The sequence below is a fragment of the Hakea prostrata genome, chromosome 1 (genome assembly GCF_041222555.1).
Source record: "Hakea prostrata isolate BN-2017 chromosome 1, UWA_Hpros_2, whole genome shotgun sequence".
Taxonomy (NCBI): domain Eukaryota; kingdom Viridiplantae; phylum Streptophyta; class Magnoliopsida; order Proteales; family Proteaceae; genus Hakea; species Hakea prostrata.
Window position 1 is genome coordinate 61,026,842 of NC_142600.1, and position 12,033 is coordinate 61,038,874.

At 39.1% G+C, this 12,033-nt stretch overlaps 1 protein-coding gene and 1 long non-coding RNA gene across 3 annotated transcripts; one reads left to right on the forward strand and one right to left on the reverse strand.

Moving 5' to 3' along the window:
- Window positions 1–967: 967 nt before the first annotated feature.
- LOC149029275 (uncharacterized) lies at window positions 968–4,220 on the forward strand. Of its 2 annotated transcripts, none has more exons than XR_016172403.1 (3): window positions 968–2,610; window positions 2,701–2,880; window positions 3,176–4,220. It is a non-coding gene; the product is annotated as an uncharacterized LOC149029275 (long non-coding RNA). The 2 variants fall into 2 exon arrangements; XR_016172405.1 differs by having other exon boundaries at window positions 968–1,314.
- Window positions 4,221–6,086: 1,866 nt separating this feature from the next.
- Window positions 6,087–9,681, reverse strand: LOC149029276 (uncharacterized). The gene is made up of 3 exons (XM_089142728.1): window positions 9,431–9,681; window positions 7,516–8,684; window positions 6,087–6,646 (listed from the first exon to the last, which is right to left on the reverse strand). The coding sequence occupies exons 1-3, from the start codon at window positions 9,679–9,681 to the stop codon at window positions 6,087–6,089; spliced, it is 1,980 nt and encodes a 659-aa protein (XP_088998854.1).
- Between the last annotated feature and the right edge of the window lie 2,352 nt (window positions 9,682–12,033).

The following is a 12,033-nucleotide window of genomic DNA, read 5'->3' on the forward strand; positions in this document are numbered from 1 at the left end:
TGGCAAAAAACAGAGTATATACCACCTTTTCAACCCGGTGACAATTATGCATAACAGTTACCCTATTTGTCACGGTAATTTATTGCCGTGGCAACAACTTGATATATAGGACGGGTAATTACCGTAGCAAATATATTGACTAAATGGTAAAATACTTTAAGCATTTGCCACGGTAGTAAATTACCGTGGGAAATAGATTTAGTAAATTGTGATAATACTGACCATTTGCCACGGAAATTTATTACGGACTATATGCACTTCGATTGTTTGTCACCATTTGACGAAATGGTTAAGGACTATATGCACTTAGATTGTTTGCCACGGTAGTAAGTTACCGTGGCAAATAATCAATTCCAATTTCACAACTAAGTATTTAGCATTTATATTAATAGAAGCCACTGTAGGTATTTACCGTAGCAATAGTTTGGAGCATGTATATTTGAGAATTTAGGTCTATATGATAATCCAACTATATACATTATGATATTTTACCCTATAACACTTAGACCATTTGCCACGGATGTATATTACCGTGACAAAAGTTTCATATATAAATGTTAGCAACAAAATATTAAATATTGGCATTTAGATTAGATGCTACGATAAGAAACTCCCATAGCAAATAATTTAGCATTGAGAATATAAGTTACGGTAGGTAGTTGCTGTAGCAATAGTTTGAAGCATGCATAGGTTAGCCTAATGAAGAGTCTGTTTATTAGAGTATACACCACGGTAGGTAATAACAGGCAAAAAAAGAGATATATTATGGAAACAAAAGACCATAGTAATAGATTACCAAAAAAAAAAAAAAAAGACCATAGCAATAAATACGGTAAATGCTACGCTAATTACCGTAGCAAATAGATTGGGTAAATGGTAATCTCATAGACCATACACACGGTATATTTTACCATGGCAAATAGATATAGTGTAATTATCATTTTTCGCGCGTTCCCCTTAGTCTTTCGCGAAAGCTGATAAAACCCTTGACCTTCAATCTTTGAGAAGTGCGCGAAGCTGAGTATAACTAATTGCTATTAAATATTTTCTCAAATTGCAGATTCGAGAAGCTTGTCGTCTTCCATCGGTGATTGCAACGGAGAACCAGCGGTTAGGTCGTGGTGCTCGATCGTCTTCCATTGGTGATTGCAGAGGAGAACCAGCGATTAGTCGTCGTGGTGCTCGCTCCTCGGTGATCTGAGAAGGAAACCAAGCTAGGTTTGCATTTTTCATCCGAGGATTCACGCCGTTTTTCTCTCCTTCAGTTCGTCTGCTGCAATTTTGCAAAACCCAAAAGAGAAGAAATCACGCTAGGTAAGAAAGCCTCTCTCTCTCTCATTCGTCATTTCTCTTATCTGATCAATTTTCTGCTCGATATTTTCTGTTGTTCTCATTTGTAACTATTGTTTGAGATCATTAAGGTATGTGTCAAGTTCAGAAATCTTCTAGAAATGCTTTTCGTTTTCGGTTTGCTTGCAACTGAAATTATGCGTCTAAGTGCAAAATATTTCTGATAGCTATTTCGTATTCCATCTTATCTACCCTAATAGCTGCTTTTCTGATACTTACTATAATGGTTGCAATCGTTGTAGTTCCAAGAAGTCCGGCAAGGGTAAAAGACCTCATCACCTTCAGCTTTGTTTTTTTTATTTTATTTTATTTTATTTATTTATTTATTTTATGTTTCTTTGTTGTTCGTTTAGTTTCTAGTGACACTATTAAGTGTGTGTGCAAAGTGTTTGGATTGTTAGTTAATTTATTCCTTCTGTAACGAAATGTGGTGCATTGTCAAATATGAATTTTCTCCTTGTGATTGGTTCAATAAAATAGGATCTTGTTGCTAACTATAATTCTTGGAAGCATTTGGACACGCATGACCAGTACCTCTGGTTTTCTGAATGGTTAAAGTGTAGTTTTTCTCCTTTGGGACTAGGGAGCAACAAGTATTGGTGTCCTAAATAGTAGAAACTGAGTATTGTGGGGAAGGGACAAAGAATGTGAAGATATATCATCCATTGGTTGGTTGGTGATTGCTGACCTATTGTATATGGTATGAGTGCTTTTGTCACTTTTATAATGATCTAGTGGTTGTTTTTGGCATTGCTTGATCTTTTCTTTTGCCATGATAACTTTAATGTGATACAAGTCTTGAAAGTATCTTCTAGATTGGCTAATTTTCTAATAGATTAGCTTTTATCTACTTCTTTTGGGCATGTATAACACACCCTAAAATTATCTTGCCTATGGACAAATTCTCTATGAGCATGTCAATGCGTTTTTGGAATTTATGTTTATTTGTTAGTTCTGCTTTAAGATTTAACTGAAAAATAAAGTTCTGCTTTAGGAAATGCAGCTTTGCTTGTTTAATTTTTCTCTGCTTGTTTAACCAATTACAGTGTTTTTGGCCAGTGCTGGTTAGTGGCAGCTAATTGAATCACTTGACATTTACAACTCGTATGCATTTTTGCCTTGAATCCACCTTTTGTTTATCTGATAAAACAATGTCTTATGTGGTAGCCAAGATGGCAATGTTAGTAGAAGAGGCCCAAAATAACAATTAATCCAGAACACAAAGACTCATAGATGATTGTACAAAGTACTACACCCCATGTCAGTAATAAGTTACTCAATTCAACATATTCTACTAAACCTCCACTTGTTGTAGTCTCTTCTGATTTCTGGGTTTCTTGATTTTTGCAGTTGTAGTGTCAGTAGCATTAAGTCTTGCAATGATTCCTGCTGCATTGAAAGACCAGACGTAGTTTTTGAGATCTGAGCTTGGATCAAGTTTGACGATACAAGAGTGTTGTCTTTGTAAAGAATCTATCTGTAGGCTACAGAAACTATTTCTGTTTGCCAATCAAATATGCAACAGGAAAGGTGGGTTGATTTTTTATGCAAAATGAGTGAGTACTCTATTTGTTAACATGAGGGTGGGAAGATAGATTACTGCAATACCTTCCATCTTTTCCTGTCATTTTATTTAGAGGTATCTTAACTCATTAGGCCTCACATTTAGAGTTCCATATCAATTGTCTAATTTGTGTCGTGTTTAGGTTTGATTTGATTTTTCATGTCATATCCTCTAATTAGGCTGTTTTAACTATTTTAGCTTTCGCACTTCAGAGTTTGGAATGCTGACATTCTAGAGCTGTTTTTTCTCTGAAATCTCCAGAAGAAGCGACCCAGCAGAATCTCTGAGTTGGAGTCTCAAGTTGCTCAACTTCAGGAGGATCTAAAGAAAACAAAAGAACAGTCAACAGCATCTTAGAAGGAACAAATACAAAGAGGAGCTTCTGAAAGTGAACTTCCTGAGTAGAACAAATTGAAGGAACAAGCAGCAGCAGCCCCACCTGCCAAGAAGGTTAGTAAAATCTAGAAGAAAAAGTTGGCCCTTGCTTCCCTCTTACTCACTGCATCAGTCAGGAGCCTGTTGTCAGCCCAAGGAATCCATTTCTACTTCCTACTCTTCCAAGGAGTCTCATTCCTGCTCGTGGGCCTCGACCTAATTGGGGAGCAATTAGTTGACAAAAAAGAACAGAAAACCTAATGCTTAATACTTTCTTTGATTCTCCATATTTAATTAACTATTGAAGTTGATGATACCTACTGGTAGGAGCAGTCTTTTCTGTATTCATGTGACAGTGTGGTTTTCTAATATGTCCAAAACTTGGTGATGAAGGTTACTTGGTTGTCTGGTTCTCAATTTGAAAATCATATTTAAAAATGTATAGTAAGTGTTTGTGTGTATGCCCATGTCTCACTTTCATGACCTATTCTCTTGTTCTTGCCTTCTTGCTTGGCTTCTGCTCAGTGACATATTTATAGATGATTCACAAACATTGAGAATGTTGTTTGAAAAGAGGAGATAGAGGAGAGAAAAAGAAAAGAAAAAAACTAAACTATTTGCAACGGTAGCATTTCTGTAGCGAAAACAAAGGTAGGCTAGGGATGCTGCTTAGCAGACTATTTGCTACAGTAATCAGGATCCGTAGCAAATACTGAACAATTGCTAACGTTTGACCGCAGCTTACACTTTACTATTTTGCCGTGGTAACTGGTTACAGTTACCACGGCTAAAGGCATTAGAACCGACGTCACCCAATTTCCGTCATAAATGCTTACGACAGCTCTCTCACTGACGGAAAGCCGACGGAAACCTACAGAAATTAACTTTTGCCACGGTAATTTTCCGTAGCAAAAGCCATTATTACTTGTAGTGCCACTCCACGGAACAATGGGGAAAAGTTTCAATTTTCCAGGGAAAATGCCCCGATTGAAGTCTCACGTCACATTTAATAATATGTTTACCAAAAAAAAAAAAAGTCACATTTAATTATATGGCTATCATAATTCATCTTTTTGAGTCCCACAGCAATAAAACTTCAATGAAACTGACTCTCTTTAGTAGGAAAAGAAACAATCAATGGCAAAGTACTAAAAGAAAAGTAGAAATATAGCATTCAAAAAAAGTAAACACCTAGTGCTGAAAACCTGAAGGTTATCATTTGTGAAATTCTCCTTATAGATAAGGATTCCAAAAAAAACAAAAATTTTTTTTTTGGGTAATAGTAGATTTAATTGAAAGAGGGGCAAGAAAAGCCCAAGGCATCTTGGATACAAGCTTCAAGAAGCCAAGGAGTGGAAACCGCCCATATAGTCCTACTTGCCATGGACTGGGCCTTCCTAGCTAGACTATCAGCCACAGAATTGGCCCATCTAGATATATACCTAATACCCCAATTTGGTTCTGAGGATAAAAGGAAACGCACATCTTTCACAACACATAAAGCCTCTGTCTCACATGGGATACTGGGGTTTTTAATTCGCTGCACCAAAACTTCAGAATCACATTCGAAGATGACTTCGGCCAACGCTTCCTCCTTCGCCTAGATCAAAGCTTCCCTCAAGGCTCGTGCTTCACCTGTGAGAACACTCGACCCAGTGCAGGGGATTGAAGCTGCCCAGATGCAAACTCCACTGGAATTCCTAAGAATCGCCCCCAAACCTGCTTTGTCTTCCCCATTAGAGAGGGGAAAATCTGAGTTCATCTTCACACAACAGCCGCTAGGAGCTTCCCACCTTCGCGAGATTAGATTTGCAGGGTATGTAGTTTTCCTCGATAAATCCCAGAATTCCTCATGTTTCCTTTTAATTTTCTCCACCAGATCGTTAGGGCTCCATATGATGCTTTTGAAAGTTAAGTCATTTCTTGCTAACCAAATATTCCAGCAGGCAAATCCAAGTAGACTAAGCATCTTGTCTCTGGTTTCTTTATCCGGAAATTGAAGATTTCCCCAATTGTTAAGAATGCCTGATAGGGTCGGCTGATTCATATGCATGAGACATCTTGAGAGACCCAACCCAAACCACAGAGCTCTAGAATGATCGCAATCAAAGAGTATGTGATCCGTTGATTCAACCACTTTATCACATCTTCTGCAAATTGGATCAATACGGATTTGTCTGGTAAGCAAATTTTCTCCAGTAGCAATTGCTTGATTCAATGACTTCCATAAAAAATTCCTGATCTTTGGGTAACATTGTATTTTCCATACCAATCTCAAGACCTTCGGAGGTACTTCCTCCCATCTATGTTGCCTTGAAGAAAAAGGAGTCAAGCAAGCACGCAGATCCCTTCGATTGCATAATAGGTGGTATGCACTTTTAACAGAAAATTTCCCATTTGTTGCTCCGCCCCAGACTACAGAATCCCGACCCAGAGTATGTCCGATTTGTATTTTTGAAATTGCCTTAACTTCCTCAGGTGAGAACATCTGTTGTAATAACTGACTCTTCCAAGACTTTGAACTGGGATCAATAAGATCGGATACCCAGTTAACTGGGCTCGAAGTAGGCCTAGGAGAAGTGATTCTGTAGCATGGGAGACTTGGGATCCAGTTATTATCCCAAATTGAGATGTCAGCTCCATCTCCGACCACTGATAATAATCCCATCTGTAGAACCTCCCTGCCCTTTAATATGCTTTGCCAAGCCCATGATGTGTTTGATCCTTTTCTAGCCTCTAGAAAGCTACAGTTTGGATAGTAGATGGCTTTGATAAACTTGGCCCATAGTGAATTTGGCTAAGCCCATAATCGCCAAGCCACTTTTGATAGCAGCGCCCAATTGTGAAGTGTTGGATCTCGGAAACCAATTCCACCATTCTCTTTTGATCTGCAGAGCCTAGACCAAGACATCCAATGGATTTTATGCTCCTCTTCAGTTTGACCCCAATAAAAATTGGAGATTGCTTTCCTTGCTTCATTATGGATTGTACCAGGTAGCATAAAATGTGAGCCCGAGTAGGATGAGATAGCTAATGCTACTGATTTGATCAACACCTCACGCCCCGCTTGAGAGAGTATCTTGGCCTTCCATCCAAGTGTTCTTTTTCTAACTTTTTCACCAATGTCCATAAAAATATCTGATTTTTTAACTCCAAAATCCGATGGTAGGCCAAGGTACTTGGAAGGCCCATCAGCATATTTAATTTTCAACACCCTAGAGAACCATCTTCTAAAACGAACTGGGGTATTGGGGCTGAAAGTGAAGGAGGATTTACCTTCATTGATAATCTGACCACTTGCTTGGCAGTAAAGGTCCATGCATGCCTTCAAGTGACATATATGTTGAAGATTGACTTCTGAAAACATCAAACAATCATCAGCAAATAGTAAATGGGAGATCCGGGGAGCTCTATTTTTCACACTGATGCCTTTGACAAAGTTAAAGTGCTCTGCATCATTCACAATGGAACTGAGAACCTGAAAACCCAATATGAATAAAAAGGGTGATAATGGGTCGCCTTGTCGAATACCCCGAGAGGGGGAGAAAATACCTTTCACCAGCCCATTAATCAACAATGTATATGAAACGGATGTAGTACACTCCATAACCATATCTACCCATCTTTGACAAAATCCCAGTTTAAGCAAGGTGGCCTTCAAGAAAGGCCATTCCAGACGGTCATATGCTTTTTGCATATCTAGTTTCATAACGAGAAATTTCTTTTTTCCTTTTTTCCGATGTTTAACATAATGAAATAACTCATGGGCCATGAAAACATTATCTGAGATAAGCCTATCTGGAATGAAAGCTGACTGATTAGGAGAGATGATACCTGCTAGGGCCAACTTGAGTCTGTCTGCAAAGATTTTGGAGATAATCTTAACCACCACTCCACATAGGCTGATTGGCCTAAATTGCCCCGGGATTCTTGGACTGTCACATTTTGGAATAAGACAAATAAATGTCTTATTCAATTCTTTCGGCAAAATTCCAGTTGTGAAGAAATCCTTGACACACTTGCATACTTCTTCTGTAATAGCCTAGAATTTTTGATAGAAAAGGGGAGGGAAGCCATCAGGCCCAGGAGACTTAAGAGGGCCCATGGACTTCAAGGCTGAGAGTATTACTTCATCAGTTGGAATATCACATAAAAGTATATTTAACTCATTATCAACAATGGGCTGTAATTTATCAAGAGCTTGATTGAGGGCCATTGAGATATACCTTCTGTAGTGACAGCCCTGCTGAAATGTTGGAGCAAAATATCCTCAAGTTGACCTTCACTTGATGTCCACGACCCATCTTCCTTCTTAAGCTTCAAGATTCTGTTTCTCTTTCGCCTTTGAATGGTAGAAGCATGAAAGAAAGCCGAGTTCTTGTCCCCATGGTTGATCCAATCAATTCTTGATTTTTGGTGCCACATAACCTCTTCTCTTGAAAGCTCCTCTTCAAGGTCCTGCAGAAGCTTCTCTTCCTCCTCTATGTACTCTTGGTAATTTGGCTTTTTCTGAATATCTTCAATCTGTTGTTTCAAATGTTTGATTTTTTCTTGAGTTACACCAAATTCCAATTTGTTCCACTTCTTAAGAGCTCTTTTACAGTTCCCAGCTTTATGAAAAATTGGATGGAAATCATTTATATTTCCTGGGTTCCTCCAACCTTGTTTAATCACATCTTCACAACGAGGATGACGAACCCACATTGCTTCAAAGCGAAAAGGCCGAATTCCAACTGCTCTACCCCTGCTTGAATCCAATACAACTGGATTATGATCAGAACAAACTGCAGATTTAATGAATACTGCTGCATCTTCAAATAAAGTATTCCAATTTGCATTTGCTAGAACGCGATCAAGCTTAATCCGGATATTGGCCCCTCCTTTCCTTCTGTTATTCCATGTGAAACATGGACCATTTGAACCCAAATCCATGAGATTACATAGCGATACCATCTCTTGGAAACACTTAATATCTCTATCACCCTTTTTGTTGCCACCCGATTTTTCATGCCAACTGAGGAAGCTATTAAAATCACCTAGACAAACCCAGGCACCTCTTCTACCATTGCTAATATTAATTAGCTGATCCCAAACCAATTGTCGCTGATTTCTGATTGGATCCCCATAAACACATGAAAGGAAAAAAGTTTTGCCCTCAATCACCACTTCAGAGTCTGTTAGGTGATCATTGGCAACAATAACTTTAATCTTAACTCCATTTCTCCACATAATAGCAAGCCCACCAGCAGAGCCCACAGCATTAATAGCAAAACACTCCTCAAAATGTAGTTTCCTTTTGATATCAATCATCCTACTAGCTTGGCATTTTGTTTCAGCAAGAAATAGAATATCCGATCCTTCCGCATAGGAGAGATTTTTTAAAGCACGAATTGCCCTGGAACTCCCCAACCCTTGGCAATTCCAGCTTAAAAGTTTCATATATTCCCGTGGGACTGATAAACCCCAGTCGCCACGGGTCCAGACTCTAAAAGATGCTCATTATCTTCAAGGAATTGACCAATACCATCAGAGGACCCCTGCTTCAGCTTCCTGGGTCTACCGCGTCTGCCTTTAGAAACCACTCTAGAGGGCTCATCAATATTTAAGGAGTGTCTTTTCTTTGAGTTGGGCTGGGCCGAGGGAGTTCTAACATAAGGATTAGCCAAATCAGCTTTTCCAATATTAGTTTGGTTGGCTTGAGAATTATTTATGTTTGAAGGCCCATTCCAAATGATGGTCTCTGAGTGAGGGTTACATGGGCAGATATGGGCTTGATTTTCAAAAGGTCCATTACCATTGGGAAGAGAGGCCTGCAGCTATGGATAATGAAAAGGGGATAGATTGGTTTGATTCTGTACCGTTGAGGGCATGACTTCTAATTGGTGGGGAAGAGTTGACTCTGCTTTTTCCAGGTTTAAAGGTTGAGTCAAGTTGATACTTGCCATATGATTCAAAAGGGAGAAGATTGCTGGGGAGTGGTCTAGGCATTTTCTCAGATAATCCTGAATAGGGAAAAGTAGATGGGTTTTGTTGTTTTTCAAAATTATTTCTGGGTTGATCTCGGCTGGGGTGTTATCGGAGATTGCAAAGGGAAAGTTCAGAGTGTCATTAATATCAGGATTAGATAAAGTTGGAGCATACCTTTCACCAAAAAGGGGTAACAACGAGCTGGTTTCCTTGGCTTTTGCAACGTCTGACTCCATAGCTTTGTTATTGGATGAGGAAGGCGAGTCCAGAATAACCGCCAGACTGTTCCTCTGACCCCTTTTCTTCTCTCTCCTATCTTTGGTTTCCATTGTCGCCTCCAACTGATCATCGGATTTTACAGAATTCGCCGGACGAACTTCTTCCGGTATAGCTTCAGAGGCTTCCTCATTTTCCACTGTGTACATCTTAGTAAATATCACTCTTGCTTTTTTAACCAATCTTGAGTCCGTATTTGAACCTCTCAAGTCCTCCCTGCACTTTGGTTTAAGTCTTTCTTTACAAAGGCTTTGATCACTGCATCCATGAGTGTTACGATGTATTTTAAATTCCTTAAATTTCCTAATACATCTTTCTTCCTCATGACCTATTCTCCCACAGAAAGTGCAATAGGTCGGAAGACACTCGATTTGACAGGAGCTTCAATGGCTGGACCCTGAGAACAAGTGATTTTGATGTGGGATCTGAGAGATTTATTGACGTTGATGCAGACTCTGGCCCTGAGATATGATATTTTCGTACCGAATTGTATTCCTTCTATCACCATAACAGAGCTTGTCTCTCCTAATTTCCTCACCACCTTCATAGCAATAACAGGATCCAAGAACTCGATTGGTAAGGAGTGTATCTGGATCCAGAATTCACATTGATTAAACTTCCAGTCTTTTTTTTCGTTCCAAGGTTCAAGGATAAGGAGGTTGTCAGCGACAGTCCACGGCCCTTCCTTCACCACATTCTCCTTATCAATCTGGTGTTGGAACTGAAATAAGAACTTCCTTTCATCTAAACTTATGATTTCCACTTTGTGGCAGGTATTCCAAGCGTTTAGAAGACCTTTTGTAATCGCTTGTCTTCTGAAAGTTCTTCCTTCCATAAAGAACCCAACCAAAGTATTTTCCCAAGATTTTGCAACTCTTAGTTCGTCCGCAACATCGAGATTAACTTCATCATCAGATTCATCCGAACTACCTTATGATCTGGAAGATTCAGAATGTTGCGATGGTGGGTAGGAAGAGGAGGAGCTTCCATCTTTCGGGATTTGAACAGGGACTAGGGTGCCTGTAACCTTTCGCAGTTGATCTACAGATGACATGTTTAGAGCAATCTTTCTGTTCAAGTGAAATGGCAGCAGCAAAGAGAAACAAGGGGAGTTCAGAAATGGACGGAGAAGAGATCAGTGTATAGTCAGGAGCACGCCTTACGATGGAGGTTGGAACGCGCCATTACAGCGGAGGTTTGAACACGCCATTACAGCGGAGCCCAAAAAAAACAAATATAAAGGCCAACTTAGTCACACTCACTCAAAAAACAAATAAATCCATGCAATTCATTATTTCCTCTATTTCCATCTAAACTAAAGAAAACTAAGTATTAAAAACAACCCAACAAAAGTAGCAGCAGTAATTTTTTTGCCCAATAAGACATCTAGAACTTCAAGTATGAGATGAAAATAAAACCAGCAGGGGCAGCTAATCGCAGCATCCATTGACAGAGATAAATAGGACTACATATTGTTACATTCTAATATAAGATATTCCAATACCCTAGCGTCAAAATAAAGTTAGCTACGGGTGGGGCCAGCCCTCCTGGATCAAAGTGAACTTCATCCTTGGTGGTCAAAAGGCCAGCCAAGAAATCTGTTGCATAATTGCTCTTGCAAATAGTGGTGCGAAAAAAAATACAATTTGTGAAGCTCCTCTTCACCTGCAACTAGTAGAGTTCCACGTGCAATGCACAAGTGGCAAATAGAAATATATATATATATATATATATATATATATATATATATATATATATATATATATGTGTGTGTGTGTGTGTGTGTGTGTGTTTTATTCTTTTCTGGGTAGTACCAAGAGAGTGTTTATCAAGAATAAATTAAAAGTAAATTGCACCAACACCTCATTTTATGTTTGAAAAACAAAGACACTCAAAAGTTGGGTTTTCATTGGACGCGTTAATCCAACCTGTGACTGAAGATCATTAAACCACTGTTTTTTCCTTTTAATTCCAAAAATATCCATTTTAATTACAGGACGTTGCCTAAATACCCATATCAAAATTCGAAGGGGAAAAAAAGAAAAACCAATAACACAATTGTTTTCTTCGAATGCCCTTCACTGGCAAGATAGAAACTATTCAAATCTACAATGGGCCTCATCAAAGTCCCTATCTTCCTCCCTCAAAGATCGAGGAAGCGCTACCGTGAGACAGAAGGAAAGAGAGAACCCCCTCCCATCAACTCCTTTCTTTTTCCTCCCACTATCTTTGAATCTTAAAAATGGGGAGGGAAAATGGTTGCCAAAACCCCAGCAAAGCTGAGGAGAGAGGCAGCGGTTCCTCCCAATCCAAATTTCCTGAGAGAAACAGTCAAGAAGGTAATCGTCTATGGACCCAGATGAACTATCATTTCTCAATTGCTACTTACAGCGCTAGATCTTCTTATTGTTTCTCTTTAACCCACTTATTTTCTTTGTTTTTCTGCTATTGTAGGTCAATCGATGCGTGGCTCAGATTGTAGGAACTTTAGTACACAATTT

What these genes read in the sequence shown, in the direction of transcription:
- LOC149029276 (XM_089142728.1), bottom strand. Translation starts at nt 9,681, where the DNA reads ATGTACACAGTGGAAAATGAGGAAGCCTCTGAAGCTATACCGGAAGAA. An exon ending in TTACCCCTTTTTGGTGAAAG is followed by an intron (nt 8,685 to 9,430) that starts GTATGCTCCAAC and finishes GGGGAGTTCCAG; the next exon opens with GGCAATTCGTGCTTTAAAAA. An exon ending in CAGGGCTGTCACTACAGAAG is followed by an intron (nt 6,647 to 7,515) that starts GTATATCTCAAT and finishes TGATGTTTTCAG; the next exon opens with AAGTCAATCTTCAACATATA.